Source organism: Carassius gibelio, chromosome B23, assembly GCF_023724105.1.
Source record: "Carassius gibelio isolate Cgi1373 ecotype wild population from Czech Republic chromosome B23, carGib1.2-hapl.c, whole genome shotgun sequence".
NCBI lineage: Eukaryota > Metazoa > Chordata > Actinopteri > Cypriniformes > Cyprinidae > Carassius > Carassius gibelio.
In genome coordinates, this window is record NC_068418.1 from 20,623,300 (window position 1) to 20,642,958 (window position 19,659).

Sequence of the window (19,659 nt, forward strand, 5' to 3'; positions counted from 1 at the left end):
AATAAATAAATCTTTTTCTACTACTAGTGACTTGCACATAAAAAATGAAGATATATTTGAAATACCATAATCTTAAAACCATAAGACTGCAATATTTTTTTAGGCCTGCAACCGGGAAGACTTTTACTTTGGAATGCAGTTATTCCGCTCATCAACCGGAAGCCGTACTGCGGCGATTACCCACAACCGCTTGCTTCAGTCGAGAAGTTTCTCTGTTGTTTACTGGCTGAACTCCTGAGTTATTTCGCATTTTTCAGTATTTTCATTTCTTTTTCTAAATATCTTGTAAAAGAGCTACGATGGCGCAGTATAAAGGAGCGGCGAGTGAAGCAGGGAGAGCGATGCAGCTCATGAAGAAGAGAGAAAGAGAGCGAGAGCAGCTCGAGCAGCTCAAACAGAAGATAGCAGAGGCACGTGAGCCAGAATAATAAACACAACCACAACATACAAACACACTGGCTTTTCAACCCGTTCTGACCACAATCTTGATATAAATAGCTGCAAGTTTCCCTCAAAAGTGTAATTCCATTACAAGATATCCATTATATATGATAGTATATATATGGTTTAACCTGTAACACGATATTGCTCTTGCCCATTCTAGACCGCATGAATTCAATTTTATATTTTTTTATGCCACGCGTTATGGTGACTTCATCAGTGTAGTATAAAAAATTAAGGTAGTATATGTTAAAAAATGACTGGCCCCTCATTACTATAGTAAATATAACTATGGATTTTTGTGTAAAATCGCATTTATAAAAAAAAGTGTATAAAGAGTATGAATATGCTCAAATTTCTCTAATAAATAAATAAACGCTTTAGTAAAATCACGTGCTTGTAAAATTGTAGTTATATGTGTTCATAAATATATATAACAAAAATATATATTTGTATATATGGTGACCCCAAGTAGTGTACATAGTAATTTATCATAGCAATAAATGATATACCAAAATATTTCAATAGTAATTCATTAAATCATACAGACACATTTTAAATGTCCATTTGAAGCAAATTTGAAATTATTCAATATTAAAAGTTGTTTTTTTGGGGGTGTCTACTGTATGTCAACTGCTGATCTGTGAATTTTTATGTAACGATTTCTGATGATTTTTTATAAAGTGTCATTACAGCAATCTTCATATGCAGCCCAAGTCACTCTAAAAAGCTTCTATGTTATATATAACATCGTCGCTAAACGAACTTAACCTTTTCCTTTCCAGGACAATATGGTGAAGTCCAACATTGATAAAAAGTTCTCAGCTCATTATGACGCTGTGGAGCAGGAGCTCAAGTCCAGCACTGTTGGTAAGTGAATATTAGAAATGCAATATCTTACTATGGACCTGCTTCTGTTGTGGGCTTTGTTTCAGTGAGGCTGCTTGTAGTTGATCAGAAAATATTAGACATTGTTGTTATGATTAGAGCTGTCATTTGATGATCGTTACAATGTCATTACACTGCAAAGTGCTTTAATTTTATTACAGTTGGCAACCCTAGTCATAATGCACATTCTCCTGTGGAATAATTTAATTTAAGCCAATAAGCTTGAGTTGTAGGGGGAATTCTTGTAAATTAAGACTCTTTTTGTCCTTGAGATGACTGGCGGGGGAAATAGCCAAATGAACTCTATATTAAATCAAGGTGTGAGTGAAGGATGATGTTGTTCTCTGCAGGTCTGGTGACACTGAATGACATGAAAGCGAAGCAGGAAGCTCTGGTCAAAGAACGAGAGAAACAGCTTGCCAAGAAGGAGCAGTCAAAAGAGCTACAGCTGTAAGCTTTGCTTTGTGCTAAAATGGTCTTTGCTAATTTATTGATATATAAATTTAAGCATGTTGAGTTTTCGCACTTATTTAAACCTGTGGCAAATTTAGCAAGTAAAAAGCTCTTTTAAAAATTACTTTTTGCAATATCGTCACTGTGAGAATCTACAAAATGTAATGAAGTCAGGGGTTGTTATCAGATTTCTCTGTGTTCAGCCAGCTGGCCTGTGTTTTCCTTTAGCCATGTCTCAGTTTGTTTTAGCTCTGCTGGTCTTTATAAACTCTATATAATTCTCAGCCCTGTCCAGATAAATATTATGTCAGGTCAGAATAAATAATTTAACTACATTTTAAGATTAAGACTAGATCGTTGAATATTCTTGCATGAAATCTTACCTGCATCCTGCTTTTTTGTTTCTTTTTCCTTTAAAATCTGTATAAAGTTTTATCGTATACCTTCATATTTGGTCTGTCTTTGTAGGAAGCTTGAGAAACAGAAGGAGAAGAAAAGAAAGGAAGAGCAGAAAAGGAAGATTGCCAGTTTATCCTTCAATCCAGATGAAGGAGAGGAAGAGGAGGAGGAGGAGGAAGATGAGGAGGAAGAGGAAACTGAGGAGGAGTTTTGTATGACATTTTACTTTGACATTTTGTCGTTTTCCACGGAAGCGGAACAGCTGTCTGCAAAACTGTTAAACTTTCTAATAAATAGTTCAATGAGTGCAGACGTCCATGGTCCCATCCTGATTAGTTTACCCTAAAACCAGCACAAAAATGGATCCGCATATTCAGCATTGTTAATGACTCTCGATTCTTAATTCCTAAGCAGTATTTTAAAGTTATGCAGCCAATATATAAAAGTGCTTCTATTAGTTATTTGATGGCAGAATCAACACATATGAAGTGATTTCTTGATTATATATTTTTATACACTGATAACTTTTTGAACGTTTTACCCTTGTGTTTAACAGGCATACCTGGAAAGAAGAAAAAACTAGGGAAGAACCCAGATGTTGACACCAGTTTCCTGCCAGACAGGGACAGAGAGGTAAATATCCTGCTACACATGTATACATAGTTTATATTCAACAAATAGATTAGAATAAACAGTCTAAAATAATTGTGTCAATTAGTGTGGAGGGATCGTCCTGAAGACCTCTTATTAAGGATCTGAATGCAGTTATACAAGACTGTTGGTTTAACATGAGCCTCCTCTGGGCTAAACATCAAATAAAATATGCCGTTTTTGCAGAGACGTTACACATTCAGACATCATTCTGAGCTTTATCACAAAGCTGTGTGCCAATGTTAACCGCCACAATAATTATAGTTTTGCTGGTATGATTGTTTGTCTGCATACTTTGGCTCATTTCCAGTCAGTTTAAATTGAGTTGTAGTGAATATCAAGATCCTTAGGTCTGACAGATTACCTGTAATCTGTCAAGAAGCTTTTGTTTGCATTTGTACTGTTGCTATAAGAGCTATGTATGTCGTTTATGGGTCAGTGAGTCTAATAAATAGCTTATACCCACAGCTTTAAATTTTTTTCAAAAGTTAAACATACACTTAATATAAAAACAAAAAACAAAATAGTGATTTGATGATCACACTATGTATGATCACACTATGTATGTGTGTATCAACTGCCTCAAAAATAAAAATGTTGAATTTGTTTATTTTGTAATAATCACAGCATGCCACAGATGCTGCCAATGGAGTTTTTTTTTTTCCTCGTTAAAGAGATTTGAAGAGTTTTTAGTTTTAAATCCCCCACAAGTTTTGGTGCTTGCAGTCCATGACTATATCATGACTATATTGACTCGTGAACTCCTAAAAATTGGCAAAAGTTGTATTTAGTAGTTATAAGCATTTGAAAAATACAGTAGATTTTTGGGGAAAACATGCCAAAAAGCTTCTAAGATGTTTTGTGTGTGTGTTTCAGGAAGAAGAAAACCGTTTAAGAGAGGAACTCCGGCAGGAGTGGGAAAGAAAACAGGAGAAGATCAAAAGTAAGATATGCAGATCACAAAGTGGCGTTATGGATATTATCTTTTGTTTGATATCACTGAACCTGGCCAAGGGTGCAACTGAATCTATAGTCTTATTCCTAATTTAATTGAATTTTGACCTGACTAGTTCCTCATGCAACCACCAGCCAAAAGAAGCATACTGCAAACCTATCCTTTGGCTCTTTTTAGGTGAAGAAATTGAAATCACTTTCAGCTACTGGGATGGCTCAGGGCATCGAAAAACTGTCAAGGTAAATGCAGGTTTTCAAATGTTGTAACTACATGCCTCGCCCAAAATGTTTTACATTGTTGTTTACTATGTTCCGTGTGCAATTTGGACAAACATGTTCTAATGCATGTTCTGTATCGTTAAAATGTTGTCAACACTTAATACACATTTTTGTGTGCGTTTTTGTAGATGAAGAAAGGCAACACAATTCAACAGTTTCTCCAAAGAGCCCTGGAAGTTTTGCGTAAAGACTTCAGTGAGCTGAGGTAAACACGTTCATTTCCCCCTGCTATTAAAACATTATTAGTTTTAATACACAAAATTGCCTTTCTGTAAACACATTAAAGAGGGACAGGCTCCAGTTAAAATGTAGTGTAACTCACACTGAGTAAATATTGAATGTGTGCTCGGTCAACTTTGGCTTCCTTGAATTTCGCGTGCAGAAAGCACGTCATATTTCATTTTCAGGCCTGCTGTTCGTGTCATAATTGGTGTTGAATGAAAACTCTAGACAAAATCCAGACACTGTTTGAGCAATGAATGCTTCTTATGTCATACATGCACGTTTTAGCGCCTTTAGATTTGAACTATGAGCTAATATCAGTCTTTTTTGTGTCCTTCAGGTCAGCAGGAGTGGAGCATCTAATGTACATTAAAGAGGATTTGATCATTCCACATGTGAGTAAAGTTTTCACCACAAAAAGTGCTTCAGTGTTTATTCTTCTAATCTTCTCTAATGTAAGACCAATTGAGACACTCCTAAATCATTGGAAGATACATCATTGTTTACAAATAGAGGCACTATTGCATCACATTGTCAGAATTTGTGACAAGCACAGCTACACATTTTTTTACGACGCAACCTTCTTTACAGCGTTTTAAGGGCATTTTAGTAAGTGTTTAACTGATCACATAGACAAGGGGTAGTAAATCACAGATTATTGTTTATAGAAAACCACTCTCATTGACTAAAAATGCTTTTCTTCCAGCATCACAGTTTCTATGATTTCATTGTGACAAAAGCAAGAGGCAAAAGTGGTAAGTTCCCACTTTATCCTCCACATTTAGTTTGACAGGCTCCCATGTGGCTTTTTTTTTTTTTTTACACGTCTCTGCTCTGATGTTTTTTGGATAACAGTTATTAAATTTAATATAAGCCTGCTACTTTTTGTGTTGGATCTCTGTTTATGGCACTGAAATTAGGCTTTCCTGGTTCTCCTCAGGGCCCCTTTTCAATTTTGATGTGCATGAGGATATTCGGCTGGTGAACGATGCCACAGTTGAGAAGGATGAGGTAAGGAGATTTCTGACTATCAGTATCATGTCTGATGCACATTTTGGACAAGAACCACCCAAATTGACAGGAAGAGACCTGCTTGTTTGTTTTTATGTGATGTTTTTAGGGCAGGTGAATGTGAAATTGGATCGAATTCTTGTAGAAAATCAGCATTCATGCACCAGTATTTGTTGAACTCGAGTCTTTCAAAGATTTGATGCCACAAAGCTTGGACAGTCAGCGACATGACATGTTTGAGCCTGAGGACTCGAACACAATGTTTCTTGGCTTATTTTTCCAAGCTCTTTGTTTCTTCGTTTGTCTAGTCTCATGCGGGAAAAGTGGTGCTGAGGAGCTGGTATGAAAAAAACAAACACATCTTCCCTGCCAGCCGCTGGGAGCCTTACGATCCTGAAAAAAAATGGGACAAATACACTGTGAGTATAAATACAAGTCTCTAAAGTTTTCTGGAGCTTTTTGTTCAGTAGCAGAACCGAATGAAAGAAGCTTTATGAATTTGACGTGCATGATTGTGACAAGGTCTGACACGGTCCTAACCAAAACCAAACACTGATGTGTTCCAGGACTAGCTAAAAAGGTTTTTGATTGATGAAAAAAAGATGTCGGCAGAGTACAAATAAATCATGGTCTTCTGGGGTTAAAAAAATGCATTGGTTGGATTCATAATGTGTTTACTTACAATTTTGCATTGCTTTTCAGATTCGGTGAGATGTCACATCTACAAGATTTGCAGAGTTCCTGAACCATCTTTCTGTGTTGTTGGTTGTATAAACACCTGGCAGTGAAATGCTTGTTCTTGCCTAGCATTTTTGAGTATCTATAAATGTTTGGACCCACATTTTTGTTGTATGAAGATAAGGCCTAAACCAGGCCGATTCTGAACATTCTGTCACAACTAACCTGACACGTTCTTCCTTCTTGATTGTAAATAACATCACGAGTGTTAGTCACTTCTTGAATCCTAATTAAAAATAAATTCCTCATTTATGTACCTTTGCAAGGTTTCCTGTTGACTCATTTCATTATTGCTCAATCGCAACTCCCATCGCTTTCTGAAGATTGTTGTTGTTCACGTACTGAAAGATTAGCAGTTTCCTGGAATAAAACAAATGCTTTTGTAAATCCAACGTGTGGTTGCAGAGCCACATCTAACAATCAATCTTTTATGGTGCGTTATGGGCAATCGCTGTTTAGGGAATGGCAATCTTATTTAAACAGATGCGGAATGTTATTTTTGTCCATTTGCTGCCGGAAAATGTGGAGTTATTGCGGGAATTATTGCAATTGCACTGTCGAGTTTAGAGCCAAAGAAAGCAGTATCAAAACAGTCAATCAGTTTAAGCATACCTGGTGGCACAGTTGATGGATTTTGACAGCCTCTGCAGCTGTACTATTTTCCCCCAGGCCACCACTCCCTGAGCTGCTGTTGTTTTCACTCCCAACCCTTTGCCTACCTCCTCCCCCCACCATTCCACCCCTTCCGCTTTTACTCAACTGATCTTTAGTTCTTCACCAGACCTGAGACAGCTTATCTGCTTCGAGGACGCAGCTACGCTGGGGATCGAAGACAGTTTTCAGGGTTCTTCAGACAGGCGAAGTGAGCGGGATGTGGCCACCCACACTGACCCTGGATCTGCTCCTGCTGGTCAGTTTGTTCCTCGGTGCCTGTGGTGAACAAATGTCTTACAGACCTCAGAACTGCACGATTGAATGCATCCGACGGGTAAGACTTCATATTTTGACTTCCAGCTTACTGTATCGACATGTAAGGAATATTTGGCGCTGTTTTTAGCAGTTCCGCAAAGCATTAATGTAAGCTTCACAAGGCAATATCACAAAATACAAAACAATTCTATGAAAATATTATCAAAAAGAAAATATAATACACCTTTTTTCATACTTAAAAAAAAAAGACTTATAATTGTAAATCAACAATGTTTGCCACTGTACTTCAAACCTTAAAGGATTTACACAAATTTTAGTCTTTTAAAATATAATAAAATTTAGTATGTACATGTTTTTGTTTATACATTTTTCATAAGTGGATTTTTTTTACATAGAAAAGAAGAAATATGTGTGTGTGTGCGTGTGTGTGTGTGTGTAATTTACTGTTTGTGCATATAAATATATTATATAGTACTTGTCACACTTTTTCATTTTGACTGAGCAAATTCCACTTTCATTCCTAACAGTCATTCTCCCAGATTAAAAGCATTTGAGCTCATTTCATGATGTTTATCTGTGTCTGTAGCGTTCCTTTTACTCATTGGTCATGCTTTTGAAGATTTAATAGCCTGTCTTCTGTACCTGGTTGTTCTGGTTTCTTCGGCTCATGAAGATCATGTTAGGTTTTTTTTGTAGTATCTTTCAGCCTTATTTAGTTTGGGGATTATAGCATGAATCATAGTATGAATACAAAGATGTACAGCACTTTGTTCACTCTGGCTTTTAAATTGCTATTACATTATCAGCATTACGATTTAAAAGAAATGTTGCAAGCAGGAAATCTGCACTTTTGTACAAAGCAGTTCAAAAGATCATGTCACACATTTACTAATGTCATTAGTGACCTAAAAATGGTGCAGATTATACACAGTACTGTGCAAAAGACTTAAAGTGTCTTGGAGACGTTTCTCACAGTTCTTCTGGATTGAGTCTGTCTCAGTTTGTTCTGTTTCTTCATGTTATTCCAGACAGACTGATGATTATCAGATCTGCTCTCAGCTCTGGCTGCTCTCAGACTCCCTGTGCAAACAAAAATCTGAATGGATTATTACAATTAATGGCAAAATGAATGTTTGGAAATGTAAACCAAGATCATCTGAGACCTGTTTGCATAACCAAAGAATGTCTGCACAAACTGTCAGAAACCATCTCAGGGAAGCTCATCTGCACGCTCGTCGTCCTCATTATATACATGTAAAACATTACGATGTAACATGTCTGCAATCTATATAGCTTACTAGTCATCAGTTTTTTAACAGTAAGATTTTTTTATGTTTTGAAAGAAGTCTTTTCTGCTCACCAAGCCTGCATTTAATTGATCCAAAGTACAGCAAAAGCAGTAATATTTTGAAATATTTATACTATTTAAAATAACTGTTTTCCATTTGAATATATTTTAAATGTAATGTATTCCTGTGAGCAAAGGTGAATTTTCAGCATCATTCCTCCAGTCTTCAGTGTCACATTAATTAGAAATCATTCTTAAAATGCCGATTTGCTGATTATCAATATTTGAAACAAGATGAGTAAATTTTTTTTCTGCATTTTTTGATGAATAGGAGGATCCACAGATCAGAGTGAGATTTCTATTGCAGATCAATGCTTTTTTTTTTAGCAACAAAATCAGTATATCAGAATTATTTCTGAAGGATCGTGTGACTGGAGTTATGATGGCAAAAAAAAAATCAGCTTTGAAATCTCAATAAATTACATTTTGAAATATATTCAAATAGAAAATAGCTATTTTAAATAGGCTAGTAAAAATATTTCACAATTTCACTGATTTGCAGTACTTGGATCAAATAAATGCAGGCTTGGTGAACAGAAGAGACTTCTTTAAAAAAAAAACATTAACAAGTCCCCCGCGTAATCTATGCCCCTGGGGTGAGCGGTTTGCTGATGTCAATGCTGTGGATCAAGAGGCACGTGGTGGTGGGGTTATGGTATGGGCAGGCATATGTTATGGACAATGAACACCGGAGCATTTTTATTTATTTATAATTGAATTTATGACATTTTGAATGCACAGCGATACCGTGATGAGATCCTGAGGCCCATTCATCCACGACCATCACCTTATGTTGCAGCATGATAATGCACGACCCCATGTTGCAAGGATCTGTAAACAATTTCCGGAAGCTGAAAACATCCCAGTTCCTTCACCCATTGAGCATGTTTGCTATGCTCTGGATTGGCGTAGCGTGTTCCAGTTCCTGCAAATATCCAGCAACTTCACACAGCCATTGAAGAGGAGTGGACCAACATCCACAGGCCAAAATCAACAACCTGATCAACTCTATGCGAAGGAGATGTGTTGCATTGCGTGAGGCAAATGATGGTCACACCAGATACTGACTGGTTTTCAGACCCCCGTGGAGCTCCCAGTACAGTAAAGCTGCACATTTTAGAGCGGCCTTTTATTGTGGCCAGCCTAAGGCACACCTGTGCAATAATCATGCTGTCTAATCAGCATCTTGATATGCCTCACCTGTGTGGTGGATGAATTATCTCGGCAAAGGAGAAGTGCTCACTAACACAGATTTAGACAGATTTGTGAACAATATTTGAGAGAAATAGGCCTTTTGTGTATGTAGAAAAAGTCTTAGATCTTTGAGTTCAGCTCATGAAAAATTGGGGCGTTTATAATTTTGTTCAGTGTGTGTATATATATATATATATATATATATATATATATATATATATATATGTGTGTATATGTAAATGTGTATGTGTGTGTGCTGTTAAATATAAAAAATAATTTTAATATTTTTCCTATTTGTTTTTAATTGGACAATGTGTATTTTTTAAGGGAGATCCAAGATGTGAATACTGCAGAATCTCAGCAGACGATGTACATATATCTCCCAGAATTCCCTCCTACAGCCCTTTTGGAAGTAAGTGATTATTACTAATTTAAAAGAGTATTACTGAAATGTATGTATACTTTTGAATTTCCAAGCCAATCGATTTAATGATTTTTTAACTTTCAGGATTATTTAAAAAAGCCAGTAAGAAATCATGTTTTTTATACAACAATGCTGTAGATAAACTGGCTCTGAATATGGACAAACTTTGTCAATGATCAGTTTGTAAAACTATTTAAACAGCTGCTTATAGGTTTAAAGTTTAAAAAAGTTTCAGGGCAACAGGTTTCAGGATATATAGCTATGACAGTAACATTTTTACAGCTTTACATTAAATTTGATTCAGCTGTTGAGGTTAATTTTGCGATTTACTCCAAGAAATAAACAGTTTTTCAGTCAGTCAGGTTTTTGTTTTTAAATCAGTCAAAAATTGACCAAACAAACTGGCATTAATTTACTTTGCTTGCATTTTGTGCCCAGAAGAATTACATACACTGCATCACTAAATGATAACATTTGGAGAAACGTGTTTACATTTTCTTTTCCATGCAGCAATCAGTGTTGAAATATACCAGAAGGGTGACTTGTATTTGGCCATTCATTTAGAATTGTTTGTGACTGCACACACGTGTGGTCTAAAGACGAAGCAGTCTTACACAGGTTGCGTGATGTAGGATCGTTACTCTCTCTGTTGGACTTGTACCTCCAGTTGTTCCGATACTTTCACTAAATAAAACAAGCTGTTGTCCAGTATAATCATTTGCAGCAGTTCTGGGAATCACTTCATATTTAGATTTTCTCGAGCCAGGTTATACTTTGTATGATTGTTCTTTCCAGCTGCTTTCCAAGAACAGTACATTATGATTTACTCTATTATGTTCGTTGAAGAGTCTCTCCGATGTTTTTGAATGTTTTTTATTATAACAACATCTTCTCAAAGCCTTCTAGTTTTCAACATTCTACCTCAAGTTGAGCTGTACTTAATTATTTGTGGCTTGGAAATTGTTGTATTTGTGTTACAAGCAATCTACTATACTGCAAATAGTGTTGTAAAAGAGATTGATATTTTCACTTAACAGTTTTTCCCCAAACCATATAAATGTGCAAGGGATTTCACAAGTGTGAAAATAAATAACTCAACAGCACATTTAGTAACTCCTCTCATTGGCCAGGTTGCGTGCCTTGGCCTTGTCACTCTTTTCTAGGTCAAGAAACCCCAGAGGTTTGCCAACATTATGTCCATGCACCACACAATATTCAGATTGAATTTGAAGCCAGTGAAGAACCAACATATGATGCAATTACTGTGTCATGGAACCCGAGCCAATACGGTAATAAAGACACAAAACATCTGCCTGCCTGTCTGTCTGTCAATCATTCTGTCTTTTTGTCTGTCTATATATCATTTTGTCATTACATTAATAAAAATAAATCCGTTACAGAAACGCAATCATAACAGGACATAGTGGTATTATTGGAAATTAACAAGCAGGCATAAAAGCACCCAACAAATTGCTCCTCGAGCAACATGACAAAATGACTCCGGGTGTGTGTTCATGGTGTGTGTGTGTGAGTGTGTGTGTGTTTAATTGGGTGGTTTAAATGCAGAACACGAATTCTGAGAATTGGTTCCCACACTTGGCCACAGAATGCAGAATGAATCAATGAATGCCAGATCCCACCCTCGGACAATATATAAAAGAAATGGAGAAATCCTGTGGTTGGAAAAGACGCATCAACCCTCTTAAATTAAGGCCTTTTTACACTGACTCATGCACATTTATTAAAGAGTGAAGAAGCACCAAAAGCTCAATTCTATACCTTTTACGGGGAGTTGTTGCCTAGTGGTTAGAGAGTTTGACTCCTAACCCTAGGGTTGTGGGTTCGAATCTCGGGGCCGGCAGTACCACGACTTAGGTGCCCTTGAGCAAGGCATCCAATCCCCAACTGCTCCCCAGGTGCCACAGCAGAAATGGCTGCCCACTGCTCCGGGTGTGTGTTGTTCATGGTGTGTGTGTGTGTGTGTTCCCTTTGGATGGGTTAAATGCAGAGCACGAATTCTGGGTATGGGTCACCATACTTGGTTGAATGTCACGTTACTTTTCTATAAAACATTTACTTTTGGTCTGTCCAATTTGTAATGTTACAAGCCAGCTATTTTTTTTTTTTATCAGGACTCCCTTTTAAGGACCCAGGAAAAACTTGTAGTTTTCATCCATACATTTGAAGAATCTTTTATAGAATTGTTCTTTATCTTGGCTTTTTGTCTTTTTATAAAATGTTTGTTTTTTCTTATATTGTATTTATGACATGTTCTTGAATGTTTGATTTGTATCTGCCATGTAATAGCTGATTAATAGACAATAAATCTAAACACCACCAACTATCAAGCTGTCCATTTATCATTCTATCTATCTCTCCGTCTAATTATCTGATTGATATACACAGGTATCGAGTTCTTACGTGGATTCCAAGTAACCCTCCAGGCTCTTGGTGGATCTCAGATCTTATGTCAACTCTTTCTGCTGGGTACCAATCTGTCACTCACACCTGCACATGCCCAGAGAGTAAGTGAAAAAAATAAAAAATTAGGTAGCTTCTATTGTTCCTCTTCAAACTTGTGTAATTTTCTCTAATTTCATGATTTTATTCATGATTTTCTGAAACATGGATCTGGGCTGGGGGTGCTTTAAATTTGTATAATTTTTGCATATGCCCAATGTCCAATTGCTGAAGTCTTAAGTCATATTTCCACAGGTCTATCACTCGGATCCCTTCACGCATCTGTTTTTGGATAGCGAGTATGCTGTGACTGTCATGGCACTGCCCGTTCCCGAGCGGTGGGACCAGTTCTATCAGAAGAAACAGTTTTTCACACGCAGTAAGTTAAAAAAAACAAACCCTGCGATGAGATTTATAACTATTAACAATGTTGACAACCTGCCACTGCATGTGTAGGGAATCAATTATCAAATTCTTGAGTTGTAATAAACCTGTCACATTCTTCTTTTGGGTGTTCAGCATGTCCTGAAAAAAATGGTCTCGAAGAGTGTAAGAAAGGTCAGTGTTGTTGTTGTTATCTCACATCTCCCAGTTTTTTTTGTTCTTGGCACCAGGTGTGTGCATTCATGTATGTTCTCTCAATCATTATAGACTGGTATCCCAGATACGTTGAGGTCCACGAGGAGAACCACCAAGTTTATGTGACCTTTAACCTTGCACCTGAGAACTTCAACATCCGTCAGTATTTTTCATCATGTTTTGGAGGCGGCCTGCGGAATTACACGAGCATTAAACCAGTAGGTTTTGTTAACAATAAATACGTTTGTACAATATGTGAAATGCATTGTTATTTGCTGAAGTGTAATATGAATGTATGATTAAAATGAATGCTTACGTTAATTATTAAATCATGTTCTACTAGGATTTCAGTCTCAATAAGACACATCACACATTCCGACTGCAGAATCTCCAAGCGGGTACAAACTACACCTGCGAGGTGAGTTTCGTCTGTTATTAAATCGTAAGTTATGTCATTTAATCTCTCTTTCAGACAAACAGAAAACTCTGTGCCAGTTGGCTTCTGCAAATAAGTAGTTGTGCAGTGTCTGCTTTCAGTTTCTAAATATACAACTTTTGTTTTTTTTTACCACAGCAATCTAAGACATTATTTATTTCGTGTTGAGTAGTTTCTGTACTTTTTTTTTTTTACACCAGCAATTTAAGACATTATTTCGTGTTGAGTAGTTTCTGTCCTGTTTTTTTTTTTTTTTTTACACCAGCAATTGAAGACATTTATTTCGTGTTGAGTAGTTTCTGTACTTTTTTTTTTTTTTTTACACCAGCAATTGAAGAAATTATTTATTTCGTGTTGAGTCGTTAGTGTACTTTTTTTTTTTTTTTTACACCAGCAATTGAAGGCATTATTTATTTCGTGTTGAGTAGTTTCTGTACTTTTTCTCTCCAGATTGCTGCCGATGTTGTGGATGCAGTCAGGAAAACATTCATTGTTGTAGTAAAACACCGTTCTGAAGGTATGTTGAGCCAGCAATCAAAAAAATAAAGGTGCTGCATGATGCCATAGAAGAACCTTTTTGTCTAAATGGTTTCATAAAGAACCGTTTAACATCCGAAGACCATTTACATTTGAGTAAAGGTTCTCTGTAGCGAAAGGTTCTTCAGATTATAAAAAGGTAAGAAAGAGATGGTTCTTTAAAGAACCTTTAAATGAATGGTTCTTTGTGAAACCAAAAATGGTTCTTCTATATTGCTGTGAAGAACATTTTAAGCACCTTTATTTTTAAGAGTGTAGTGTAAACCGATAACGGCATGTTCAATGACAAAGAGGAAAAAAATCTCTTACATACACTGCTTTCAGCAAGTACAATATCTGCTTGTGGAGAAACATGTCAGGCAGCTTTTAATGAGACAACACCCACTGAAACTGGTACTTCATCGTTTTGGTATTTTTCCCCTCTCACGATCAGAGCTGCCAACTTCACGTTTCACAGAGAGCTCTTCACTAATGGTGCTCTTGTCCGTGGGAATCCTGCTTGCTGCTGCCGCTCTGCTTGCCTTCATCATCGTCTACAAGAACAGACTCAAAAAGAAATTGGTCCAGACCAAAATGAGACCAGGTGTGAGTTTTATAATTGTACCGTCCAAAACTGTCAAGCCCCAGTTCTTTAGGACTGTGTCTTCTGCCCTTTATTGAAGATTTTGGCTCATGCTTTATTTTAAGGCCCATTTCTCGCTATTAACAAACCATTAACTATGACTTTTTCCTCAAACTCTTAATTTGCTGCTTATTAACAGCTAGAAGAGGAAGTTGTTAAGTTAAAGTTTAGGTATTGGGTAGGAATAGGGATGCTTTATAAGTACTAATAAACAGCCAATATGTTAATAATAGGCATGCTAATTAGCAGCTATTGACGATTGGTGAAGTGTTTCCAGATTTTGTTTTCAAAGCAGGGTTATAAATGTTTATGAGATCTTTATCCACTATAATGTCCATGTTGATTTGTACATTTATAAACTGGGTTGTTTTTTCTGTTTGTCAGAGATCATTGAACAGTACTATGACAAGAAACTGGATGAAGGTCAGTGTGTTTTGCTGGACAGAACCACCTGTCCCCCTCGCCTCCTGATTTGCTACTCAAGTAATGATGGTCCCGCCCACGTCAGAGTCGTGCTCCAACTGGCTGCGTTTTTGCAAAAGCACATGGGTACCCAAGTACGTGCATCAAGATTAAATCAGATGAAATGCACCGTTACTTATTTTAAGGTTATGAAATGCTAAATGGCATTTGTTTATAGACATTATAGGCATTACTTTGAATAAATGAGACAATTTATATTGTGCCTTTTTGTTTTTGAGAATGAATTGATGAATAAATATTATTAGTTTTGTACTTTTAAATAATATTGTTGCTGTTTTGTTTTGTAAAAAATAAAAACTTTTTTTAATAAATGTTTTAATAAAAAAAAATATTTATGAGAGGGAATACACTATGGTATTACAATATTATTAACAGTATTACAATTCATTTTTGTTGTTTTGTCTATCAGCACCTCTATTAACAAAAAGTTTTACAAATAATAGAAATAAATATAATTTACAGATTAAAACATTTTACTAATGGAATCCATTAAAAATGGTGTCTATGCAAGGTTATTTGTTAATTCATTATTATTTGTTTTTTTAAGGTACATTTGGACTTGTGGGAGGCCTTGAGCATTATGGAGGAGGGCAGTATGGGGTGGCATTGCAGGAGATTGAATGAGTGTGACTTTGTGTTGGTCATCTGCTCACAAGGTCTCCTTCAGAATCAGAAGCAGCAGTCTGAGGACGAGGAACCGTTAGAGAACACTGCTTTGGCAATGGTTTCCATGATCGGAGAGGAGCTGTGCCGTGCCAAAGCGTTAGGTCGAGACCTCTCCAAATACATGGTGGCCATTTTTGAGTACTCACAAGAGTCTGATATCCCCGCGGCACTTGGTCTTGCGTCAAGATACTCCTTGACTAAAGACCTACCCTTGCTCTTCTCTCATCTTCACGGAGTGGCTTTGCAGAAACCCGGAGTTTACCTACAGGTGGAGAACATTTCAGAAAGTGGGTACTGTAAACTCCCAGCTGGGGCTGCACTACAGCTGGCCATCCAGGAGGCCACGGCACAGTTCTCAGAGGAGCCGACCGAAGAGGAACATGTAGGAATTCCAATCATTTCATAAGGACTTCAAAAACTGAATAAATTAATTGACTCACTTCATCATTTTAACGAAACAGTCCCTTTACTGATGGATTCCACCAGGACTTCCTTGGTAGTCGCTCCTACTAATCTAACATTTCTGATTTACATCTTTTGAATGCCCGACCATAAAATGAGCAAGAAAATCACAGAGAGTCAGTGGAGAAGCGTTTTGTATGGAGTTGTAGCTCAGTTACATCTTGGGTGACTTTAGGTTATTGTGAAAAGCATATAAGAGGGATGTTGAAGTATACTATGTTTATCGAATGCTGTGAACAATTTTTTATTTTTCATATAAATCTGTATTTATTTTGTCTTATTTTTGTTCTGTTGCTTATGTTTAGGGCTGGGCGATATATCACTGCTAAAATCGCCATCACCTGCTTATAATTGGAGTGGCATTTAATAGACAGAGCCGTAGATCGCTGACAAGCTACGCTAACGCAATATCGCGTTCATTATCGCCGATGAATCGCCTTCGATAATGAACGCGATATTGCGTAGCCTGTCAGTGATCTACGGCTCTGTCTATTAAATGCCACTCCAATTATAAGCAGGTGATGGCGATTTTAGCAGTGATCACAGAAGCAACTTTACTGATTAGATGCGCATGATCATATCATCAGATATATCGCCCAGCCCTACTTATGTTCATGCATGTTAAACATCAAGTTACAGTGAATATTCCTAGTAATTGCATGCACTTCCACTACAAATTATAGTCTTTCTTCTACATATTGAAAGAGGACACTTTTGATGTATTGCTGTGAATGACTTTAAATTCTGTAGTTTGCTGACCTGAAGTCTTATTTTTTATACATTTATTATATTGTATGTAAGGTCAGTTTCTTATAAGTTTGTTTTGCAACAATCTGTGCAACATGAAGGGAAATAACTACATTTTAATGTGACAAAATACCTCAACAGCAATAACAGTGCATGGTCCTACACTATAATAATGCAAGGAAATTCAGCCACAATTAACAACACACCCATGTTTCATAAATGTACAGGGCGGTAACATACCGGTTTATAAGCTAATGCATTATTTGTTACATAAGATGTTTATGAAACTGTATGAATGCATGATGTTTTACAAATAAACTTTCTTTGCTTAGGTAAAAAAAAAACTAGGGCTATTTTGTCCGACTGATATATGATGTTTTTGTATCGGTATGCAATCTGAAACGGCTGGCTCTTCACACAAAATACCCCTTTTAGAAAGCCTGGATTTAAGCAAGCCGCAACATCAAATTTATTGCATAAAATAGTTTTTCTTGGATTTGATCACTGGCAAAGAATTCAAACACCACTTATTTCCACAATACTGAAAACCAAGTTCCATTGCCACTAAATCTTGTTATATCTTGTCCAAGCTATTCAGAAACTTGGCAACACTAGCAAAGATGAGCAAAGTTTTAGCATTATACACACACAATTGGATACAGATGTTATTTTTTTAAACTTTCACCCTAATTGTACCGTTGAATAATACTGGAGTTGAATTTTAAATGAAATATTTTACTTTGGGCTGCACTTTCTTCTCGCAAATGTATTCTATTAAACTATTCCAGTAAAAAAATCACAGGGGTCCCATTGGAACAATAATCAGATTGTTTCTACAAGAATATCCTTAACTTAACTGCAGAATTGGATCAATTTAAACTGGTTATATGGAAACAATTAACATAGAAAACACAGTCTAAGATGCTTTCCTGGTAACATCTGGGCTCCAGTCCTTGTCAATTTGGATTTAGTTAAACTAGGACAAGCTGGGGGGGCTTTTCAATGATCTAAGTCCTGCAAACCACTTTAGGCTGGTTTGAGGTGTTTTTGTAAGGTAGAGATGGAAATTATTTTTGAGAAATGGGAACTGGAAAATGATCAAAACATTCCTGATAACTACACAAATCACACTGAACACCTTCGACATTAGCTTACTGACCAGAAGAATGTCAAGCCATTTTTGAAGGAATAAAGCTTTTCATACAGAGCATGTCACATATTTATCATATCAATATTTTCAGTGCTAGGTAACTGATTTAATGTAATCTGGATTACGTAATCAGATTCCAAAAACTAAATAGTTTTAGTAATCAGATTACAGTCATTTTTTACTGATTATATGATTATGCACTATTTACACATTAGCAAATAATATTCATAATTTATCTAATGATTCTCCCCAATTCTTCTATTTCACCATATAATTGTTGCTATATAAAATATAATATTTTGAAATATTTATTCTTTTTGGTAAGTGTTTGATTTTGATTGTTATAAAAAATTAATATTAAATTTTTTTTTTTACATTTTTATGCTTTAAAGGGTTAGTTCGCCCAAAAATGAAAATTATGACATTAATAACTCACCCTTATGCTGTTCCAAACATGTAAGACCTCCTTTTATCTTCGGAACACAGTTTAAGATATTTTAGATTTAGTCTGAGAACTCTCAGTCCCTCCATTGAAGCTGTGTGAAAGGTATACTGTCCATGTCCAGAAAGGTAAGAAAAACATCATCAAAGTAGTCCATGTGACATTAGAGGGTCGGTTAGAATTTTTTTAAGCATCGAAAATACATTTTGGTCCAAAAATAGCAAAAACGTCGACTTTATTCAGCATTGTCTTCTCTTCAGTGTCTGTGAGACAGAGAGTTCAAATCAAAGCAGTCTGGATATCCGGTTCGCGAATGAATCATTCAGTTCACCAAATCGAACTGAATCATTTTAAACAGTTCGCATCTCTAATACGCAGCACTCACAGCAGTTCAGTCAGTGTACTGTTTGAGTACATGAATTACTCTGGGATATTGGTTTGTTTGAAGGAGTGTCAGCCACATTAAAAAAGTTAACAGCTTAAAGCTGCAGTAGGTAACTTTTGACAGATAATCTGTGAAAAAATCAAGCTCCTCTGGCTCCTCCCAGAGGTCCTATTGCCATTTGCAGAAAGTCATCCACTCCCGGTAAGAAACAACCAATCAGAGCTGCGGTCCGTAACTTTGTTTGTGTTCAAAATGTAGAAAAATGTATATAATAAGCGAGTACACCATGAATCCATTTTCCAAACTGTGTTTTTAGCTTGTCCTGAATCACTAGGGTGCACCTATTATAAGTGTTTATATTCGGACTATTTTAGATTGCTTCGGGGGTACCGCGGCGGAGTAACCCAGTACCTTTGTGATTCTTCATAGACATAAACAGAGAGAAGTAGTTCCAGCTACGATGTTCTTCCGCAAGACGCAAGCAGTTCTGATTATTAACCGCTAGAGTGTCAAAAGTTACCTACCGCAGCTTTAAGTCATTTGGATTAATGCGTATTAGAGATGCGAACCGTTTAAAATTATTCATTCGAATTTGGTGAAATGGAGGGACTGAGAGCTCTCGGACTAAATCTAAAATATCTTAAACTGTGTTCCGAAGATAAAAGGAGGTCTTACATGTTTGGAACAGCATAAGGGTGAGTTATTAATGACATAATTTTCATTTTTGGGTGAACTAGCCCTTTAAGTATTTAATAATA

General features: G+C 36.4%; 2 protein-coding genes across 2 annotated transcripts; both read left to right on the plus strand.

Moving 5' to 3' along the window:
- The first annotated feature begins 108 nt into the window (after positions 1-108).
- Positions 109-6,297, plus strand: fam50a (family with sequence similarity 50 member A). The gene is made up of 13 exons (XM_052593975.1): positions 109-410; positions 1,227-1,311; positions 1,680-1,779; positions 2,251-2,393; positions 2,738-2,814; positions 3,709-3,775; positions 3,965-4,026; positions 4,194-4,270; positions 4,628-4,682; positions 4,994-5,042; positions 5,228-5,298; positions 5,607-5,717; positions 6,001-6,297. The coding sequence occupies exons 1-13, from the start codon at positions 300-302 to the stop codon at positions 6,007-6,009; spliced, it is 1,017 nt and encodes a 338-aa protein (XP_052449935.1). The 5' UTR covers positions 109-299; the 3' UTR covers positions 6,010-6,297.
- Positions 6,298-6,807: 510 nt separating this feature from the next.
- Positions 6,808-16,526, plus strand: si:ch211-207e14.4 (interleukin-17 receptor D). The gene is made up of 12 exons (XM_052593971.1): positions 6,808-7,024; positions 9,836-9,920; positions 11,063-11,221; positions 12,339-12,457; positions 12,648-12,771; positions 12,912-12,950; positions 13,044-13,189; positions 13,315-13,389; positions 13,858-13,924; positions 14,378-14,527; positions 14,951-15,123; positions 15,597-16,526. The coding sequence occupies exons 1-12, from the start codon at positions 6,908-6,910 to the stop codon at positions 16,119-16,121; spliced, it is 1,779 nt and encodes a 592-aa protein (XP_052449931.1). The 5' UTR covers positions 6,808-6,907; the 3' UTR covers positions 16,122-16,526.
- The last annotated feature ends 3,133 nt before the right edge of the window (positions 16,527-19,659 follow it).

Excerpts from the sequence above, each read along its gene's own strand:
- fam50a (XM_052593975.1), top strand. The coding sequence starts at position 300 with ATGGCGCAGTATAAAGGAGCGGCGAGTGAAGCAGGGAGAGCGATGCAG. Across the intron at positions 2,394-2,737 it reads GGAAACTGAGGAGGAGTTTT|GCATACCTGGAAAGAAGAAA; the intron begins GTATGACATTTT and ends TGTGTTTAACAG. Across the intron at positions 4,027-4,193 it reads GGCATCGAAAAACTGTCAAG|ATGAAGAAAGGCAACACAAT; the intron begins GTAAATGCAGGT and ends GCGTTTTTGTAG.
- si:ch211-207e14.4 (XM_052593971.1), top strand. The coding sequence starts at position 6,908 with ATGTGGCCACCCACACTGACCCTGGATCTGCTCCTGCTGGTCAGTTTG. Across the intron at positions 12,951-13,043 it reads TCTCGAAGAGTGTAAGAAAG|ACTGGTATCCCAGATACGTT; the intron begins GTCAGTGTTGTT and ends CAATCATTATAG. Across the intron at positions 14,528-14,950 it reads CCAGACCAAAATGAGACCAG|AGATCATTGAACAGTACTAT; the intron begins GTGTGAGTTTTA and ends TCTGTTTGTCAG.